Source organism: Manis javanica, chromosome 12 (genome assembly GCF_040802235.1).
Source record: "Manis javanica isolate MJ-LG chromosome 12, MJ_LKY, whole genome shotgun sequence".
Classification (NCBI taxonomy): Eukaryota; Metazoa; Chordata; class Mammalia; order Pholidota; family Manidae; genus Manis; species Manis javanica.
The window spans coordinates 32,432,415-32,455,591 of NC_133167.1; the positions used below are offsets into that span (position 1 = coordinate 32,432,415).

The 23,177-nt window shown below is 35.4% G+C and overlaps 1 protein-coding gene across 1 annotated transcript in view; it reads left to right on the forward strand.

Moving 5' to 3' along the window:
* C2CD6 (C2 calcium dependent domain containing 6) overlaps positions 1–23,177 on the forward strand; it is a 91,460-nt gene that overhangs the window by 50,758 nt on the left and 17,525 nt on the right. Inside the window, 6 exon segments of the mRNA XM_073218337.1 lie at positions 1,975–2,121; positions 5,134–5,239; positions 7,088–7,154; positions 8,523–8,576; positions 9,520–9,563; positions 10,623–11,096. Of these exon segments, the coding sequence (XP_073074438.1) occupies positions 1,975–2,121; positions 5,134–5,239; positions 7,088–7,154; positions 8,523–8,576; positions 9,520–9,563; positions 10,623–11,096 (892 nt within the window).

Consider the following 23,177-nt stretch of genomic DNA (forward strand, 5'->3'; position numbering starts at 1 on the left):
CAATTCCCAGATTTGAGGCAGTTTATACACTCAGGACCACTTGAATAATGGAGAGTCCTGGATCCCTTGAGGAACTGGGGTACCCTGCCAAAAATTTATGGGGAACTTAAAAATTTTCTCCCAGAATTCCCCAAAGGGAACTACGTACAGCCTTTTACCAGAGTAACGGTGCATTAAGAGGAAATAATCAGACTGTCAGAGGCTACTGGACACTGTCTCTGAACTGACACTAATTCCAGAAGACCCAAAACATCACTGTGGTCCACCAGAGTAGGGGCTTATGGAGGTCAGGTGATCAATGAAATATTAACTCTTATCCATCTCAAAGTAGGCTCAGTGGGTCCCTGAACTCATTCTGTGGTTATTTCCCTAGTTCCAGCATGCATAATTGGAATGTATAAATAGAAGACATACTTAGCTGTTGGTGAATCCCTACATTGGTCCCTGACTTGTGGACTGAGGGATGATATGGTGGGAAAGGCCAAATGTAAACCACCAGAGCTATCTCTATCCACAAAAAAAGTAATCAAAAGCAATATCACATTCCTGGAGGATTTGCAGAAATTAGAATTAGGGTTTGCCATCATCGAGTACTTGGAAGATGCAAGGGTTGTGATTCCCAACATATATGCATCCAGTTCACTCATTTGTGCAAAAACCAGACCCTGCAGAAGACAGTGGGTTATTATAAGCTTAACCAGGTGGTGACTAATTGCAGCTGCTGTACCAGGTATGGTTTCATTGCTTGAGCAAATTAATACGTTCCCTGGTACCTGGTATGCAGCTCTAGATCTGGCAAATGCTTCTTTCTGCATACTTGTTAACAAAGACCACCAGAAGCAGTTTGCTTTCAGCTGGCAAGGCCAGCAATACACCTTCACTGTCCCACTCAAAGGTATATCACCTCTGGCCCTGTGTCTTAATTCAGGTCACAGAAATCTTGATGCCTTTCCCTCACACAAGATATCACACTGGTCCATTACAGTGATAACATGCTGATTGGATGTAGTAAGCAAGGAGTAGCAACTATTAAAGATTTACTAGTAAGACATTTGCATGTCAGAGTGTGGAAAATAAGTATGACCAAAAATTCAGGGGCCTTCTACGTCAGTGAATTTTTAGGAATCCAGTGGTGTGGGACTTGTGAAGATAGTCCTGCTTAGGTGAAGGACAAGTTGTTACATCTGTCCCGTCCTATAATCAAAAAAGAGGGACAACACCTAATGGGCCTCTTTGGATTTTGGAGGCAGCGTATTCCCCATTTAGGTGTACTATTGTGGTACATTTACTGATTAACCTGAAAAAATATATATATTATTTACTATATATATATATATATATATATAATTATTTCCTCCTCATTCTTATCTTCTTATTATGATGCATTGATTTTATAATATTTAAGTAAATGATAAGTTTCAGGATATCAAGAAAATTAAACATCACCCAAGGACTTTACCTTCTCTTTTGGGAAAGAGGCGAGTGAGTTTTTGTTGTATCCATGGTAGTTGTATTCATTTGGGCAGAATTGTGATCTTGTTACTGTTTTCATTTGGGGATAAAGTGTGTTTTAAGGAGATGCTTATGGTTGCCAAGTTGACAAGGGGTGGACTTGTGATGTTTAATTTTATGTGTTAACTTGAATGGGCCATGAAATAGAGATTTGGGTCTAGAGATTGGGAGGGAGGTCTGGGCTCAAACACTTTCTACATTTCTTTAGAACTTCAGGTCCTCTTTTCCCATCCCTATTGCCCATGATCTTAGCAGTAGGACTTGATATAAGTATTCAAGAGAGCACCTATATCAAGGTTTCTGACATTTGTCATCTTTCCTAGCTTTTGCCTCTGATGGTCCATGATGGATAGGTGAACTCACAGGATAAAAGAGAGAATGATTCAAAAGTGATAGCTATGACTGATTTTAGAAGTGTATTTTCATATAATTTCAGTATTTAATTTTACTACCATTTTGCAGAAATGTTATTATACCACAGCCAATAGAATATCCAGCATTCTTATCCCCAGACCTGAATGTTAGTGTTGGGATGCCAGCTACAATGTCTCAGTCCAAACAGCCATTTGCAGTGCGACTTGAAAAACTTCATCAACAACCTCGGGAAAGGTAAAAAACAAAAAAACAAAACAAAAAAAAATTTCATCTTATTTATGTGTTACTTGTGTATTAAATTTTTCCTTTGAGACATGGGCTTGCTGTTGGCCCAGGAACCTTCATTGTGTTGATATTTCATGGGTTCAGAGGTTATTCCAGAGTTTTGCTTATATTAAGGAATTTGTTTAAAAAGTCAATGCTATGGTAAGAGGTGAGAACTCATTTATATAAGGGAGAAAATGTAATAGTTGCTCTGCCTCTTTGACAATGTATTCTATAGGTCTCTTTTGCTCTTTTTCTGTATTTCCTTTCTTTTCCTTTTTATCTATGCCTCAGTTTAGCTGTTTTCTTCTGACCTATCTTATAGTTCACTGCTTCTTTCTTCTTTGTTTCTACTCTGCTGTTAAACCAATTGAATTCTTCATTTCAGTTATTTCCCTCCCAGTTATGAAATTATTGATTTTATAGTTTCCATTTTTTTTTCTGCCAAAATACCTGGTCCAGTCTTTTAATTCTTTGAACATATTAATCATTACTATTTTAAAGTTTATCTCTGATAACTCCATTTTCTTTATCTCTTGTAACACTGTTTCTATTTTTTTCTCATAGTTTTAAGTCAAATCTTATATTTTCCTTTGTTTTTTTTACTGAGTGCCAAACATTGTATTTAAAAATCTATAGAACTAATTTGGAGTTCTTTATTGTATATTCTTATAGAGAAAATATACATTTGCATGTGGCAGCCAGTCAGTCTAGGGACTAGTAGTCCCACATCACCTTAATTGAATTGAGATTGAGATTGAAATGATTTAAAGTGATTGAAATGATTTTTGGCTTTAGTTCCTGTAAGGATTAGTCTTTTTTTGGTTTACTCTTATTCCTAGTATCAAGACTGGCACTAGAGTAGGGTAACTAGGGCATTTTAATTAAGGCAGCCCTTACTTTTGTGGCCTAGCCCTTTAGGATCCCATCAAAAAAGCCATTTACCATAATTTCTCATTTTCAGAAGGATCTGAACTCTGGTTTTGTTCCCCAGTCCTTGTGTATTTATCTCACAATTCTTAGCTTTGTAACTCTTGGCCACCACAAATTTCTTGAAGGAAAAATAATACTAACTAATGGGTTCATTGCCTTTAGACTTCCTTTCTGCCCGAATTTTTGATTTGCAAATCCTTGCAAATCACTGACTCACATTATCTTTCTTGCATGTTCTCATGGTTTAGGGATGTTATTCTGTTCCTTATTTTCTTTCTTCTTAAAATTACTTTGGAATTTGGCCTTGATAGTTCTCTGTTGCTCTATTTTATGTGAAATTAATTTTCCTGAATTGTTTGTAGGAGACTTGATTTAGAAAGCTTTCCTAGCTTCATAGAGCTCCCACTTCTGTTGCTTTCTTTTGGTGTTAAAAAACATAATGACTAGCTTTAAGATTTCCTGGAGCCCTGTTGTGGTGTAGAGACCTGGCTGGTCAGTTTTGACCATTCACAGTTGTTAGGCTCCTCCAGTCTTCTTAGTTGTTAACATGAACACTATGTCCTTACTATTGGAATGAGCAAAACCCTCCCACTTTCAACTGCTGTTCTCAAATTGACATGCCATGCTTTCCTGTGACTACCTCTTAGCTATTTTGTGGCTCTCTTACTCTCAGGTCAGTTCCCCTTTTATATCTATTGGTTTCTCCCATATATGTATAATAATACCATGAAGGTCTTATGTATATGTGTTGGGGTTCATAGGCATACTTTGTCACATAATTTTGTTGTAAATGTTGCCCCTAGGTTTTTGGGTTTGCTACCTAGATATTCTGAATGTTTTTATAGAGAGATTTGAGAAGATTTAAAAACTAAGCTACTCCTGCTGCTATTATCTTCTCAGAAATATCCCTCTTTTGCTGAGTTTTCATATTTATAATAATTTATCTGTAATATGTGGGAGAATTTAAACAATCATATCATTCACAAATAATGATTTTGTTTCTTTATTCCCAGTCTTTACCCTTTAATTTTGTTTTCTTATATTACTGTGCTATCTAGAAGTGGCAGTCAATGTCTTATATAAATGGCAAGGGTGGACATCTTTGTTTTGTTCATGATCTTTAAAGGCAATTTTTCTAGCATTTAAGAGTCAAGAACATTATTTATACAGGTTTTTTGGTAGATATACTGTACTAGGTTAACTGAATTATTCCATTCTGTTCCTAATTTCCTAAGAGTTTTTTTTTTTAATCATGAGTGGATGTTGGATTTTGCCAAATGTTTTGTTCTCTTTTAATCAGTTAAGTTTTGTTTAGATTATATTTTCTAATGTTCATGTCAGAATATCTTTGTATTCCTAGGATAAACCCAACTTGTTCATGGGATGTTATCTTTTCTCTATACTACTGGACTTCCTTGTACTAAAATTTTTTTGGTAACATTTGTATCTATATTCATATAGACTAATTTTCCTTTTTGTAATGTCCTTTTTAGGATTTATTATCAAACCTCATGAAATGAGTTGGGAAACATTCTCCTCTCTTTTCCACTTAGTTCTTGTTAGTTACATCTTTAGATTATTAAAGTCTTTTGAAATTTCTTGGATCAGAAGCTGAATTCCTATTCTGATTTGTTTTATTACAGAAGATATCATATATGTGTTGAATAATTTATAAAATATATGTAGTTTAAATAATGAGACCAATATGTTGAATAATTTCTAAAATGTGTAATAGAGATGAAAATATCTAGACTACTGTCTAGATATTTATGATTCAAGTTAAGAAATACATCACTAATATTAGAAATATGTTTTGTATGCCCTTATGAGATTACATCCCTCTTGCAGCCCTCCCAGGTTACCTACTGCTCTGATTTTTGTTGCAATCATTCCTTTTCCTTTGACTGAATCCTTTAACAGTACGTGTTGGCTTTTCTCTCTTAGAACTTTTTATAAATGGATCATACTGTAGGTATGCTTCCATGAAGCATGATATATATATTCTTCGGTTACTTGGTTTTTAAATCTATAACTGATTTCTTTCCTTAGATTGGAAAAAATGAAAAAAGAATACAGAAATCTGAATACATGGATGGAAAAATCTAACTATTTAAAAGGAGTTCTTAACTCACAATTGGAACATAAGGAACCTAAGGTAATAAACAATACATACTCTCATAAATAGCCTTTAATACTTTTTATCTTAAAAAGATTATGATAATTAAAACCGATGATCAGATATTGCTTATTTGTTCTTAATATGTAAAATGCCAGTCATAATTCATGCATTTCCTATTTTGATTATATGAGTTTCAATAAATATTGATTGGTTATTTATAATTTAGTTTTTTAACAGTTTTGTTGAGATATAATACACATACCTTACAATTCACCCTTTTAAAGTATACAGGTGGCTTTTAGTATATTCATAGAGTTGTGCATCCATTGCTACAGTCAATTTTAGAACATTCTCATTATCCCCAAAAGAAACCCCACACTCTTAGCCTATCCTATATCCTTCGAACCTCTCATGACCCCCAACCCTAAGGGTAATAACCTAAAGGCAATAACAAATCTACTTTCTCCATAGATTTGCTTATTCTAGACATTTTGTATAAATAGAATCATACAGTATATGCTCCTTTGTGACTTGCTGCTTTCACTTAGCATAGTGTTCTCAAGATTCTTCCCTGTTGTAGCATGTATCACTACTTCATTTCTTCTTACTTCCAAAAAAGAGTCCATTGTATGGATATACCACATTTGTTTGTCCATTTATTAGGTGATGGTCATATGGGTTGTTGCCACTTTTTAGCTTTTATGAGTAATGCTGCTATGAATATTCATGTGCAGGTTTTTGTGTGAACATATATTTTTAATTCTCTTGGGTATATACCTAGGAATGGAATTGCTGGATTAGATAGTAATTCCTTCTTTAAGTTTTTCAGGAACTGCCAAACTGTTTTTCACAGGAGCTACACAAGTTTACATTCAACCAGCAATGTATATCTTTTCCAACACTTCTTATTTTTGCCACTGCCTTCTTTTCTTAAATTATACCCATCCTAGTGGGTTCAAAGTGGTATTTAGTTGTGGCTTTGATTTGCATTTCTCTAATGACCAATGATAGGAGAATCTTTTCATATGCTCACTGGCCACTTGTATATCTTCCTTGGTTATTCAAATCCTTTTGTTTTTTATTCAAATCCTTTTTTTTTTTTTCAAATCCTTTGCTGATTTTTAAATTGGGTTATTTATATTTTTATTGTTGAGTTCATAATCTAACCTGTATATTTTGACCTGGCAAGAAGGAATTCATAGGGACTTCAGTGGATAGATAAATGTTGACTAAGAATCACAACCTTGAAATGGAGGGAAATGGTATTCATATTAAAAAAAAAAGAAATTGTAGTCATAACATATTGACATATTCACATTATTCAGTGACTTTATGATTAGGCATAGTTGTGCCGCTATAAAATAAGTTGATTAGCATTTCCTAATACAGAATTAGTATTTTGTGAAAATTTTGGGGCCTCTTCATTAAAGGGACTATGGACTTTGGGTTCTTATTGAAAGATGAATATTTTGTAAGATCCAGTGATCACTCCACCATATAATTCTTCTTGAAATTTTGTAAAGATCCATATCACTTTGAAACTGATAGGCATAATGTATCCCAAAGAAAAGGTATCTGTTTCCTGGCAGTATCCTCTTATATCCCCTGAAGTTACAATATTGTGTCATTTATCTTGTGATCTTTTTCTCTCATACATTAATTACTTAAATATCCTATCATTCTTGGATATCCTTTCCCTGAGTATCAACTCCCAGGATATATTTCTCTAAAATAGTGCTGTTTGGATTGCTTTTCTCAAAAACTCATACCCTTCTTGTCAATTTTAAAAAGTGTATTAAAATAAATTATGAAGGCAGAAGGAAATGTTTTAGCTCTTTAAACATTTGCTATATATACACACTTTTTTTTTTTTTTTGCTTCTAGGGAAGTAATACCAGTAAGGTACCTGAAAACCAATTTGAAGAGAGGCCTGAAGATACTGTAACATCAGGTTAAGAAATTAATTTACTTTTGTATTTATTATTAAGATAATTAAAAACAAGGTAGTTATATCACAGAAAGATATTAGTAATTTGCTTTACATGGATTCCATCATTTTTTAGGAAATAAATGTGCGTTTTATTATAGTTTTAGTGTATAGTACTTTGTAATAATCCAAAGAAAAGACTTAGACCTAATTAAGAGTTAATTTTATTTTTAATGCTCTTTTATTCCTTTAAGGACAAGAAAACAATTATATCTTAACATGACATAGGAAAAGGTATTTTTCTTAAATATTGTTAACTATAGAGCTGTTTTATGTAGTGGTGCCTGTGTATCTGTGTAAGTGAAAGAGAAGGGGGAGGTGAAAAAATGGGACAGGAAATTAAATTAGCATTAAATTAGAGAATTTAGTACAAATTATCAGTAAGATATTAGTGGAAAATACTGTTCATGTAGTCTTCTAAAATAATCTCTCTGTTAATAAAAGATTCATTAGAAAATAAGTTAAAATAGAGAGACAGAATACTATGCCTTTAAAATTTGGATTTTGCAGGTGTGGAATAATGACATATCCTTATAAGACGTTTGCCACAGGTCACTTCTCTACTTGTACTTCCCTGGCTCCATTGGGCTTTGATGTATTCATTTCCTAACCTCTGAGCATCAACCAGCACACCAGAGCTATTGCACTTTTAGCCTACACTTCACCTGAAACATTCAAGTTCTAGGAGTAAGAGAAGCACAATTCCCCTCTTCATTATCACTGTTAAAAATGAGAGTTTAACCTCTTTCAACTATTGGTTGCCATCTTTTTTTTTTTTAACTTTTCATTTATCCAAAGAGTCCATATCAACTCTCATCAAGTCTCATGACTTCTTTCCTTTTGGTGTTCCTGTACCTTTCTACAGTTACAGCTAACATTGATTGGTCACTGTTTCAGACACTTTACTTGGATTGTATAAATCAATCCTCATAGCGATCAGTTGAGGACCCTGTTATTATTTATCCACATTTTTGTAGTTGAGAAAGCCAAGTATCAAACATATTAAGTAATCAACAAGAGGTCACAAAGCCATTAAGAATAGGGGTTAAATTTGAACCTAGTCTGTTTAAAGAGCTCAAGCATTTAACCATACTGCTGCTCACATCTTATATGTACTTATATGCATAATATAAGCTAGCTCTCATATTTTATGTGAGAAAACCAAGGCTCATAAAATGAGCTGACCACACTCATGCAGCTAGTAAGGACCATAATACATTTTGTTTTTTACTAGACTTATGCATTCCTTTGTATCTCAATTATTTAGTCCCTCTCTCTCCCTTTTTGATTTTCCTTTTCTATGTACTGAATATGTATTCTTTATATTTTTAGGAAAATTTTACAAATGCTTCAAGCAGCCTCTCTTGAATGGTTCTGTTTTCTCTGGTTAGTAATAGTCTCTCTTTCTAATCCCAACCCTGTCACTGACCATCTGGGATTTACTCTATTTCCTCTTGACTTTTTAGCAAAATATAATCTATACTTCTTTTTATGTCTTATACTGATGGATCTGAAATATTATCACATGCATATTTTGATTTTCTCTCTACATGTGTTCATTTACCATTCCCCCATATTCCCAGATATTCATCACCCTGTTTTTTTGTTTTTGTTTTTTGTTTTGAAAGGGCATCTCTCATATTTATTGATCAAATGGTTGTTAACAACAATAAAATTCTGTATATGGGGGTCAATGCTCAATGCACTATCATTAATCCATCTCAAGCCTAGTTCTCGTCAGTCTCCAATCTTCTGAAGCATAACGAACAAGTCCTTACATAGTGAACGAATTCTTACATAGTGAATAAGTTCTTACATGGTGAACAGTACAAGGGCATTCATCACAGAAACTTTCGGTTCTGATCATGCATTATGAACTATAAACAATCAGATCAAATATGAATATTCGTTTGATTTTTATACTTGATTTATATGTGGATCCCACGTTTCTCCCTTTATTATTATTATTTTTTTTATTTTTAATAAACTGCTGAAGTGGTAGGTAGATGCAAGATAAAGGTAGAAAACATAGTTTAGTGTTGTAAGAGAGCAATTGTAGATGATCAGGTGTCTGCCTGTAGACTATGTGCTAATCCGAGCTAGACAAGGGCAATAAAACATCCACGGATGCAGAAGCTTTCTCTCAACACGGGGGGGGGGGGGTCATCACCCTGTTTTTATTAAGTAGCGTTTATGTTTGAATAGCCGCTTTGATTTAAATTGCTTTGTTTTTGAGAAAAATTATAATAGTATTTTATTAGTGTACATACATATAAACAATGTTTATTGTTTTATATATAATAAAATACCTCTATTAACTTCTTAACAGTTGTTCCTCTTATAAAGGAGGAAGCTGAAATGATTCCAAGTGAGGTAAGAGAATTTGAAAGAGAACTCCTAATAGTCACTTTTTTATAAAGGAATGAAAATTTGTAAATGGAGAAGTATTTATAGATGGGGAAAAAAGCTCTTGAGAAGTTATTCAGGTTTTCACAGTTATTTCTGTTATGGCGGTATCTGTACAGTTACGTGATGTATCAAAATTAAATTACACTCTTAAAAGGAAGTTCAGCATAAAATAGTAACATTTAAAAATACAAAGATGGGGACAAAAGGTGTTGATGAAATGAAGGAAGAAACAAGTAAGAAAAAATTTATAAAGTCCTGTGCAGTGACCTCAGAAATGTATGCCTCAGACCTAACCATATTCTTTACTCTTTCTCTATGGAATAATTACTTATTTTTTATAATAGAAATAAATTAAAACTAGAGTTCACATAATATTATTTGCTTTTTAGCTGATTTTATAGAAGGTATTCATTCTATAAGACAGTGGATCCCTATGTAAACCAATAAGAATAAGAGATTCTTCTATACTGCTTGACAAATAAGTTTAGTGATTCCCATCCTTGGGTCAGTGACTCCTAAATACAAATTGCAAGAGTCAGTATGTACTGTTCCTCCTGTCCGAGGAGAGGGAAAAAGGAGAATACAGACAACTTTTCGCATAGCTAAGTTTATTTAGTTTAGCAGGCCGTCCTTTATTTTATTCTTAGTATTATTTTGCTATTAAAATTTCCTTTAGTTTATGTTATATTAGTCAAAGTGTAATAAGTAATGGTAAATGTCAGACCCCTCAATTTTCTCTTTTGAGATTATTGCTGATTTATAAAATGTGAAAATATGAGAACCACTATTTTGTAAAGCAGTGTGGTCATTGTCATGGATAATACTCTATAATCCATGGTTTCAGGCAAGTAGAGAATTTCTCAACTCTTTTCATAAGGAATGTAATAATTTATGAATATTAATGGCAACTTGTTATGAGAAAGGGAAAGGGCATAAGTGATTTTTAATCCAGTTTTATAAATTTTAAGTATTTTCTAGTCATAATGATTAATTGGTAGCTTCTTTTATTGATACATTTTCTAGTTACTGGACAGTGATGATGAGAAGGGCCTGACTCTACGAGATAAAGATACTTCAAGTACTATTGCTCCTAAAATTGATGAATCAACAAAGCAAGCAGATACTCCATTGTCCATTCTTCCCAGCCTGACAATAACAGAAGAGAACAAAATATCACCTTTAGAGGACTACCAATCAGAAGCCATGCCATATGGAAAAATGAAAAACATATTCTTTCCACCACAAGTAAAATTGAAAAACAGATATTCAAGCATTTTAAAAACAGACTCATGTCCATCTGAAGTAAAGTTGAAAAGTATCTATATAAATCCAGGTAGAATAAAGAGGAGGAACTTAGACTCATCTCTAATAGAAATTAGGTGGCAAAGCAACAATCTAAGCTTAGCTAGAAGGAAGAGAACAAGCAGAGTTTTCCCAGATTCAAAATCAAAAGGTAGCTTTCAAAGCCAAGCTCCAAAGGAAGACCCGGAACTAAAGGTATCTTCCTTCATATTAGAAGTATAAAAATAGGAAAAACAAAATAATTCATTTAAGAAAACAAATTAAACACAAATAAATTGAAAATGCATTCAGATTTCTCGAAGTGGGAGTGTGTCTAAGTATATTAAAAATTCCTACCCTACTTACATTCATCAATTAAGGCAGGAAAAAAACTCTTGAAAAAAAAGCAAAGTAATCCTGGTGTCAGTAATACAAACTAGTCTCATGAATTGGTGCAAAATTCAGCTGGAAGTATAACAATAACATAATGTAAATTCAAGGAAATTTAAGAACCTTTGGAAATAGCATATGTTATAGGAAATAGCATACATTCTTCCTGTTAAAAAATTTTATAGTTTAAAATGAAAATGATCTGAAGGTAAATTTAAAGGGTTACTTAAGTCTTTATGTCTTATTTGAATTCTTATTACAAGTAACTCGTAAGGCAGTGTAAGGAAGTGTACTGGCCAGTGGGTAAACAATCTGAAATAAAGTAAGGCTCTGCCTCTAAATACCTCAGCAAGTTTGGGCATCTAAATCTCCAGGCCTATTTCCTTATCTATTGAAATCATGCTAGCTAAATTTCCTTCTAAATTCCAAAAGATATAATTTTATTAAATATCTCTAGTTGGTGAATTATTGTTAATTACCCAGATCAATAGCCTAACCAATGTAACTTAAAAAGAATAGCATTCTTGTTTTTACTGAATGTGAAAGTAATACACAGTCATTATAGAAAAATTTGAAAATAGGAGAGGAAAAATTAAAGTAGTTATAATTTTGCCACATTTAACAATTTTATATCCTTTGAGTCTTGTTATGCATACATACATATATCTCTTATTTATTTTTAAAAACTTGGATCAAACTATATATATATATATATAGTTTTATATTGTGCCTTTTTAAACTTGACATTTTACTATAAGCATGGTACCTGAATTTTCTTAAAAATTTGCAACATGTAGACTACCCTCAAATATGGATATTCAGTAATTCTTTAAACAGTTTCTATATTGTTGAACACTGAGTTTGAAACTAATATCCATTTACTTAACTGTTTATTTGGATCTGTGATTATCTCCTCATATATTCATAGAAATGGCCTATTGACTAATTGTTTTCCAGAAAGATTGCACCACTTTACATTCTTACCAATAGCATTTGAGTATAGATTGTTTTTTATATAATGATTAAAACTTTTTCATACTTGTTAGCCATTTTGATTTTTTTTAATATGATGAAAAGTTTTTCATAATGATTAACTTTTTATATATGATTAAACAGTGATTAAAACTTTTCTATACTAACAAGCCATTTTGATTTTTTAATATAATGATGAAAATTTTTTCATAATGATTAAAACTTTTTTTATATGTGATTAAATAATCATTAAAACATTTTCATACTAATAAGCCATTTTGATTTTCCTTTCTATGAGGAGACAGATAATGTCTTTTGTCCATTTTTTTCTGTTGAGTACTTGGTGATGTTTTTAGGTTTTATAATGAGGTCTTTTTATTATAAGGGTATTAACCACTTGTATATTCATGGCACATGCTTTTGCATAGTTTGTAGTTTGCCTTTTAATTTCTCAATTGAGCCTGACTTCCAAAATACCAGTTTTCACTTGATAGGTGAAGTACTTATTGCTGCATGACAAACAATACCAAAACTTAGCTGGCTTAAAATAACTATATTATTATCTCTCAAGATTCTGTGGGTTGACTGTGCTTAGTGGGGCCATTGTTTTGCTCATTTAATGTTGGCTGGGCCCCTACTCATCTAGGAACTCAACTGAGCTGGAACACTCATATGTCTTACACCTTAACGGGAATAGCTGTAAGCCTGAGCTCCATTGGGATGCACGAACATCTGGTTTAATGTGTCTGTTTCTTGCTCTCTCTCTCTCTCTCCATGTAATCTAAGGGATTATCCCTCTCCCTCTCCATGTGGCCTCTTCATGTAGTCTCTCTATGTGGTCTTTATAGCAGGGCAACTGAACTTATGTAGCAACTTGGAACTTCCAGTATACAAAAACAGAAGCTTCAGGTCCTATTAAGATTTAGGTGCGGAACTAGCACAGGGCCACTTCTGCTGGATTTTCTTTTAATATCCTCTGTTGTGCTCTTCAATGATTGGATCTCCATCCTAAATTCTTTCTTGAGTTCTTGAATATTTTTCTGTACCTGCATGAGCATGTTTATGATTTTTATTTTGAAATATTTCAGGAAGATTTATTAAAGCTCTACTCTCTGGAGCTGCTCAGCCCCTGGAGTGATGTCGGGGGTTGCAGGGGAGTGGTGCTGGTGCCTGGGGGAAGGAAAGGGCTGTTTCCTGCTTCCTGGATGCTATGCCTGTCTCCACCACCAGAACCAGTGGGCTGAACACACAGGTGTAAGCCTCTGTGCTTTATGTTTGTAGCTGCCATAGGTGGGGCTTCCCTCTGGCTGGCCTTACACCAGGGCAGGGGCTGCCTGTTTGCGAGCCAGGTGCAGGCTAGCTGGGAGGAAGACACAGCAGGCTGTGTTTCATGGTGGGTGGTCTTGGAGCTGCGTAGCCAGCCAGGGGGATGGAGCGCCTGAAGATGGTTTAAATTCCCAACCTGCTGGACAGAGTACACCCAGACAATTTTGTCTACCTGTCCTTTCTCCTGAGCAGTAAGCTCTGTGCAATCCTTGCCCCTTTAGCAGCCCTCTCGCTGTTAGCAAGTCTCTCAGACTGTCCACCTGGATCAGCTGAATATGAATTCCTGTTTCCCACAAGCAGCTGGAATCTCCAACTCTCCAGATATTCCACCTGTCTTAGCTTTCCAACCCCACTAATCTCCAGAACACCATGCAATGTATGTTTGTGCTCCCAGAGCAGATCTCCAGGGCTAGGTGTTCAGCAGTCCCAAGCCTCCACTCCCCACTCCATTTCTCTTCCTCCTGCCAGTGAGCTGAGGTGAGGGAAGGGCTTGGGTCCCACTGGGTCATGGCTTTGGTACGTTACCCTATTCCATGAGGTCTGTTCTTTTCTTCAGGTGTATGCAGTCTGGTGTAGCCTTCTTTCCTGTTGCTCTCTCAGGATTAGTTGTATTAATTATATTTTCATATTATATGTGCTTTTAGGAGGTCTCTGTATCACCTCTCATGCTGCCATCTTTAATCCAATCCCTCGGTGCAATGTTTATTAAAATGCTAACAGCATTCTTCAGTGAACTAGAGCAGATAGTTCTAAAATTCATATGGAACCACAAAGGACCCCGAATAGCCAAAGCACTCCTGAGAAAGAAGAACAATGATGGGGTTTTACACTCCCTGACTTTAAGCTCTGCTACAAAGCTACAGTAATAATCAAAATAGTATTGTATTGGCACAAGAACAGACACATAGGTTGATGGAACAGAATAGAGAGCCCAGATATAAATCTCCACATTTATGGGCAATTAATACATGATAAAGAGCCATGAATATACAGTGGGGGAAAGATAGCCTCTTCAACAACTGGTGTTGGGAAAACTGGACAGCTACATGCAAGAGAATGAAACTAGATTACTGTCTAACTCCAAACAAAAAAGTAAACTCAAAATGGATCAAAGACTTGAATGTAAGACATGAAACCATAAAACTCTTAGAAGAAAACATGGGCAAAAATCTCTTGAACATAAGGAAGAGTAATTTTTTCCTGGATACGTCCCATCAGGCAAGGGAAACAAAATAAAAAATGAACAAGTGGGACTACATCAAACTAAAAAGCTTCTGTACAGGAAAGGACACCATTAGCATAACAAAAAGTATCCTATAGTATGGGCAAATATATTCATAAATGATTCATACAATAAGAGGTTAACATCCAAAATATATAAAGAACTAATACACCTCAACAGCCAAAAAACAAATAACCCAATTAAAACATGCATGGAGGACCTGAACAGGCATTTCTCCAGAAAAGAAAGTGAAGTTACTGGGTCAAATAGTATTTCTATTTTTATTTTTTCTGAGGAATCTCCATACTGCTTCCACAGCGGTTGTACCAATATACCTTCCAAGAAATGAAAGTGAAAACAGTATACCACAATGTATGGGATACAGTGAAATCAGTGCTAAGAGAAAACTTTATAGCTGTAAACATTTTAAAGAGAGAAAGATATCAAATCAACAACTTAACTTTATACCTTATGGAACTATAATAGGAAAAAGAAACTAAACCCAAAGCTAGCAGAAAGAAAAAAATAACAAAGATTAGAGTGTAGATAAATAAAAGAGAATAGAAAGACAATAGAGAAAATCAGTGCAACGAAAAGTTGTTTGTTAGTAAAGAGTAACAAAATCAATAAACCTTTATCTAGATTGACTAAGAAAATAAGACCCAAATTGCTAAAATCAGAAATGAAAGTGGGATATTACAGGCAATTTTACAGAAATACAAAGGATTATAAGATTACCATGAACATTTATATGCCAACAAATTGGACAACTTACATGAAATGGGCAAAGCCCATAAAAGAGTCCAGAAGAAATAGACAATTTGAACAGTTTTATAACAAGGGGTAAGTTGAATCTGTAAACAAAAGCTAACTTCTCTGAACCTCAGATAGTCTACTGTACACCTCCACCCAGAATTTCTTGACCTAAGTACCTGTGGTTTATTAGGTTCCCTGTAGCTCTTATGACCAGTGGCTACAGCTTTTTCCAACTGCATTCCAAATTATGTGAGACAGAATTGAACTAGTCAGTCCTTCAAGTATCCTCCAGGCAGTTTAGAACATACACACACAATCATTTGCAAATAAGGTCTGCTATGATCTCTCCAGTTCAATTAAGGGAACTGGGAACTGGGATGTCACTGCTAAAAACCAAGAGTGTTGCCATCCTGGGATGCGGTAGAGCAAGAGTGGGTAAAAGTACCATGAAGCTTTCCTACCATTTTGAAGACAGCATTTTCTTGATTGGGTATTTGCCTATGATGTAAACCTTTGTTTGTTTTTCAGTGATCCTACTAAGTTGGTTCAAACAGCTTCTGGTTGTTTTTCAATGTTTTTCTGGAGGAAAAACTTGCTCACCTTTAACATTTCTTGTGGCATGGGTTTGCTTGCAATGGATTCTCTTCAGCTTTTGTTTGCTGAAAAGGTCTTTATTTTACATTCTATTTTGAAATATGTTATGGCTGGTTCAAGAATTATAGGTGGACAATATTTTTCCTTTCATTACTTTAAAGGAGTCATTCTCTAGTCTTCTGCCGGTGTGGGGTAAATGGAAGTTTACAACCAGAATTCCTGCATGGCCTTGATAGTGATATGCATATAAGCACCTGTGTGCATCTTAATGTGATGTTTACCATTCCAGAACCTCTGGTTGTCATGGGATTGCTGGTCTGGGGTAAGGGGTGATCAGCAGTCATTCTCTCTTCCCTTCTGTTCCTGGTACATAATTGGTCAGGCCCCCACCAATCACCAGGGACTCACCCATGGAGCTCCTCCCAGAGGAAGGGGCAGGGGGAAGAGGAATGTGGGGCTCTGCTGGAGAGGTAGAGCTAGTGAGCAGAGCCTAGCCAGAGGGGGTAGAGTGTGCTGGGAGAGATAAAGTGGAGCACAGCTGGGGAGAGAGACTGAGCTGGGGAGAGAGACTGAGAAGTAAACCTTTAATCCCCAATTTACCCTTTCCCTTGTCTAAGAGGTCTTCATAAAGGTCTAAGAGGTTTCATGAAGAACTTTCCCTAGACAGGGAACCACCTTCCTCCCAGAGTCACACATGGTCTCTAACAAGTAGTCTTCTTTTATTCTTATAATTGTTAATCTATAATAAGTGTGCCTTCCTGCCCCTCACCCTGTGCTCTTAAGTTTTCTATTTACCAGTGGTCCCCAACAATGTGTTTTTGAAATGCATGGCTTTTTTTAGGTCTCTTCTCCTTGAGGTTCATTAAGCTCCTCAGATCTGTGACTTTATATTTATCATCAAATTTGAAAGAAAAACTGTATGTTATTTCTTCAAAAACATTCTTCAGTTTTCCCTTCCTATAAGTCTCCTATTACAAGCACACTTGGAAGTTTCATACAAGTTACTGATGCTTTGTTTGTTTTTAAATCTTTTTTCTCCGTGTGCTTTACTTTATATAGTTTCTAATCTATGTCTTCAAGTTCACTGACCTTATCATCTGCAATATCTAATATGATATTAATTCCTTAAAGGTAATAATCCATTTCAGATATTTATTTTTCTCATCTCTAATAATTCCATTTGGTCTGTTTGTACCTTCCAGTTCTTCTCATCAAGCTCATGTTTATTCCACTTCCTGCATGTTTATTCTCCTGCATTATGGGTCAGATTTTCCTTTTTTGTTTGGTATGCCTGTAATTTTTTATTGGATGGTAAGAATTATGAAGTTTATATTTTTGTTCCCTAGATTTTTTTCTCCTTTAATATAGTGGTTGATTCTATTTTGGTACACATTTAAGTTACTTGAAATCAGCTTGTTTCTTTTAAGGCTTGCTTTTAAGCCTTATTGGTTGGCAGAGTGGGGAGATGGATGGTTCAGGGGGCTTAGGGGACATTTTTCAGAGAAACCTTTAGTGTGGAGAACACTTAGTCTTTCTACTAAAGTGATGGCCTTCTACTTGCTTTACATGTGTTATTAGTCTTTTCCCTCTGGCATATGAGAAAGTGATTTATTTCTTGCTGTGTGAGCTCCTCGAATTTTCTACCTAGTAGTTTCCTGTGGTGCTTTCCCTTGCCTCCACTAGTCCACTACTCTGATAAAGACTCAAGGGAAACTCCTTCAGTTATCTGGAAATTTCTTATTCTGTAGTTCCTTTCTCTCTGCTACTCTACTCCACAAATTCTGCCTCTGCCCACCAAAGTCCCATCTCTGTTTCTTCAACACAATGAGTCCTCCATGCTCTGTTTTGGTGCCTCCTGGTGCTGCTGTGTTCAGAGAGTAAACTAGTACAACTGTAAGCTCAGTTTCCCACTTTTTCTAAGAAATGATAGTGCTATGCTGTCTTCTTTTCAATGTCTAAAAACCACTTTTCCATAATTTCCTTCCTGGTTTTATTGTTTAAGGCAGAAAGGTAAGCCAGTCTATGTAACTCTATCTTGGCTAGAAGCAGAAGTGGGACACTTACTTTTCATGGATCTATCATATACACTCTTTGGTTCAACAGTGATTAATATTTAAATTATAATAATACTAAATAAATTTTTCTTGGATTTAAAATAGACTCGATCTATAAGCAAAGCAAGGAAGATTTAACTACAGTAATAGAATGTTATACCTTGGTAAATAAATTTAACATGAATAAAAAATAAAATTATAGGTGGGGGGACAGGAAAATGAAACCTTTTTGATTTTTCACAGCAGGAAATTGGTAGACAACATCCACTGGTTTAAATACCAAGAAATATTTCAAACATAGTACTCAAAGCCTTACAAATAACCATTTGAAATTTTAAAATAAAGCCTAATAAAATTGAGAAGGACAGTTTAAAGAGAAGGGTTGAAATACCATAAATGGTGTAACTACTCATTTTTCAGAGTGTGATATCAACACATTCTACCTGAAGTTGGTAAGTTGATAGTTTCAATTACATAATTTAAACTATAATGAAAATGAGTGGGAGAACTATAAAGCAAACTGTTGAAAGTAATTATTTTGGGGAAGTGAGACTGGTAGTGTGATTGTAGGTGGGAAGGATGACTACTACCTCTCATTTTATATATTTTTGTACAGACTGAATTCTTTTGGACTGTGTAGATGTTGCTTTAATTTTACAAAAACTTAAAACATAAAAAAACAATGGCATTCTTAATAAGGCATTGATTAAATAATTGTATAGGCTCACAATGAGAGGCAGTAGAATTAGTGGTTTGCAGCACAGACTCCAGGGTCAATCTAATTCCAGAGATCTTCTCTAGGAGCACAAACCTACATTTCATGGTGCTTGCATAGTACTCTCGTGTTTAGGGGGTTGGAGAGCTAAGACAGGCAGAATTCCTGGAGAGACTGAGATTCCAGCCACTTGTGGAAAGCAGGGATCCATATCCAGCTGCTCTGGGACAAAAGAAAGGTGGGCAGTCTGAGAGATGGCCTAACAAGGAAGCCCTTAGCAAGAGGGCTGCTACAGGGGCAAGGATTGCACAGAGCTTACTGCTCAGGAGAAAGGACAGGAAGACAAAATTGTCTGGGTGCACTCTGCCCGGCAGGTTGGGAGCTTTCATGATCTTCAGGTGCTCCAGCTCTCTGGCTGGCTACACAGCTACAAGGGCCCCCTCCATGATATGCAGCCTACTGCTCCTTTCTCCTGGCCAGCCACACCTAGCTCACAAACCAGGAAACCCTACCCTGGTGTTAGGACAGCCAGAGGGAACATCTGTCTACAGCAACTACAAACGCAAATCATAGAGGCTAATACCTGTGTACTTAGCCCACTGGTTCAGGCAGTGGAGACAGGCATAACAGCCAGGAAGCAGGAAACAGCTCTTTCCTCCCCCCAGGCACCAATACCACTCCCCTGTGACCCCCAACATTGCTTCAGAGCTAAACAGCTCCAGAGGATAGAGCTTCTGGACACTAGAGGGTGACATATACAAATATGAAACACCAAAGGAACCTGGTTCAAAGTAAAATTATTAATACAATTCCTGGGAAAGTTTTAAATGACATCAACCTCATGAATCTTCCTGAAAGAGAGCTCAAAATAAAAATCATTAACATGCTCATGGAAGTACAGAAAAATATTCAAGAACTCAGGAATGAATTCCGGTCAGAGATCCAATTGTTGAAGAGCACAAAGGAGGGTACTAAAAGCAGATTAGATATGGTGGAGGAGATGAAAAATGAAATAGAAACCAGAGAGGAGGAATACAAAATAGCTGAGGCACAGAGAGAAAAAGGGATCTCTACGAATGAAAGAATATTGAGAGAACAATGTGACCAATCTAAACGGAACAATATTCATACTATAGGGGTACCAGAAGAGATAAAAAGGGATAGAAAGTGTCTTTGAATAGGTAATTGCTGAAAACTCCCCAATCTGGGGAAGGAGATAGTCTTTCAGACCTTGGAGGTGCACAGATCTCCCAACACAAGGGACCCAAAGAGGGCAACACCAAGATACGTAATAATTAAAATGGCAAAGATATAGGATAAGGACAGGCTATTCAAAGCAGCCAGAGAGAGAAATAAGATTAATACAAATTAAAGCCCATCAGAATTCTCAAAAAAACCTTACAGGCCAAAAGGGAGTGGCATGATATATTCAATGCAATGAGGAAGGGCCTCAAACCAAGAATACCCTACCCGGTAAGATTATCATTTAAATTTGAAGGAGGCATTAACAATTTTCAGATAAGCAAAAGCTGAGAGAATTTGGCTCCCACAAACCATCTCTACAGTGTATTTTGGAGGGACTGCTATAGGTGGAAGTGTTCCTAAGCTTTAATAGCTGTCAGCAGAGGTAGTAAAAAGTGATATACAAAGAGTACAGAATATGGTACCTAATATATAAAGAATGGAGGAGGAAAAGGGGTGGGGGAAGAACCTTTAGATTGTGTTTGTAATAGCATACTAAGTGAGTTAAGTTCAACTCTTTGATAGTACGGAAGTTAACCTTGAGCCTTTGGTAACCAGGAATCTAAAGCCTGCAATGGCAATAAGTACATTCTTATCAATAATCACCCTAAATGTAAATGGTCTGAAAGCACCAATCAAAAGATATAGAGTCACTGAATGGCTAAAAAAAACATGACCCAACTATATGCTGCATACAAGAGACTCACTTCAAACCCAAAGCCATACACACACTAAAAGTGAAGGGATGGAAAAAGATATTTCATGTAACTAATAGGGAGAAAAAACGCAGGTGTTGCAGTACTTGTATCAGATAAAATAGATTTTAAAACAAAGAAAGTAACAAGAGACAATGATGGACATTACATAATGATAAAGGGGTCAGTCCAATAAGAGGATATAACCATTATGAATATCTATGCACCCAACAGAGGTGCACCTACATATGTGAAACAAATACAGTATTAAAAGGAAATAGAATACAATGCATTCATTCTAGGAGACTTCAACACTCCACTCACTGCAAAGGACAGATCAACCAGACAGAAAATAAGGAGACAGAGGCATTGAACAACACATTAGAACAGATGGACCTAACAGACATCTACAGAATTCTCTACCCAAAAGCAGCAGGATACACATTCTTCTCAAGTGCACATGGAACATTTTAAAGAATAAATCATATACTAGGCCACAAAAAGAGCCTCAGTAAATTCAAAAAGATTGAAATTGTACCAGCTTCTCAGACCACAAGGGTATGAAACTAGGATTAAATTATGCAAAGAAAAAGAAAAAGCCCACAAACACCTGGAGGCTTAACAACATTCTCCTAAATATGCAATGGATCAATGACCAGATAGAAACAGAGATCAAGCAATATATGGAGATGAATGACAACAATAATTCAACACTGCAAAATCTGTGAGATGCAGCAAAGGCTGTGCTAAGATGGAATATATTGCAGTACAGGCCTACCTCAGGAAAGAAGAACAATCCCATATGGGTAGTCTAAACTCACAATTAACAAACTAGAAAAAGAAGAACAATGAGGCCCAAAGTCAGTAGAAGAAGGGACATAATAAAGATTAGAGCATAAATAAATAAAATTTAGAAGAATAAAACAATAGAATCTCTGAAAGCAGGAGCTGGTTCTTCAAGAAAATAAACAAAATAGATAAACCCCTAGCCAGACTTATCAAGAAAAAAAGAGTCTACAGACATTAACAGAGTCAGAAATGAGAAAGGAAAAATCACTACAGACACCATAGAAATACAAAGAATTATGAGAGAATACTATGAAAAATTAAATGCTAACGAACTGGATAACCTAGAAGAAATGGACAACTTTCTAAAAAATATGACCTTCCAAGGCTGACCCAGAAAGAAACAGAAAATCTGAATAGATCAATTACTAGGAATGAAATTGAATTGGTAATCAAAAACTACCCAAGATCAAAATCCCTGGACCAGATGGCTTCACCACTGAATTTTATCAAACCTTTAGTGAAGATCTAATACCCATCCTCTTTAAAGTTTTCCAAATAGTAGAAAAGGAAGGAATACTTCCAAACTCATTCTATGAGGCCAGCATCACCCTAATACCAAAACCAGGCAAAAACACCACAGAAAAAGAGAAACTTCCTTATATCCCTGATGAACATAGATGCAAAAATGCAGCAGACTCACAGACTCCAAGAAGGGACTAGCAGTTTCCAAAGGGGAGGACATACCATGTACACTTGAGAAAAATGTGTATCCTTCTGCTTTTGGGTGTAATTTTCTGTAGATATCTGTTAAGTACATTTCATCTAATATATCAGTCAGTGCCTCTGTTTCCTTATTTATGTTCTGTTTGGTTGATCTGTCTTTTCAAGTGAGTAGTGTGTTAAAGTCTCCTAAAATGAATGTGTTGCAGTCTATTTTCCCCTTTAATTCTGTGAGTATTTGTTTTATATATTTAAGTGCTCCTATGTTGGGTGCATAGATATTTATAATGGTTATGCCCTCTTGTTGGACTGAACCCTTTATCATTATGTAGTGTCCTTCTTTGTCTCTTGTTACATTATTTGCTTGAAATCTATTTTGTCTGATAAAAGTACTGCTACTCCTGCTTTTTTTCTCCTTATTGTTTGCATGAGATATGTTTTTCCATCCCTTCACTTTAGTTAGTGTGTGTCTTTGGGTCTGAAATGAGTTCTTGTAGGCAGCATATAAATGAGTCTGTCTTTATGCATTTCTTTATCAATTCTGTCACTCTCAGTCTTTTGCTTGGGCATTCAATCCCTTAACATTTAAGATAATTATTGATAGGTATGTACTATTGCCATCTTATTGTTTTCTCATTCTTTTTATAGCTCCTCTCTGTTCCTTTCTTCTGTCTCTTAAACTCTTCTCATTTGATAGTACTTTAGTGTTGTGATTGGATTTCTCTTTAATTTTCTTGTGTATTTATTATAGGCTTTAGGTTTGTGGTTACCATAAGGTTCAATGATAGATTCCTGACTATATAACCATCTCTATTAAGTTTA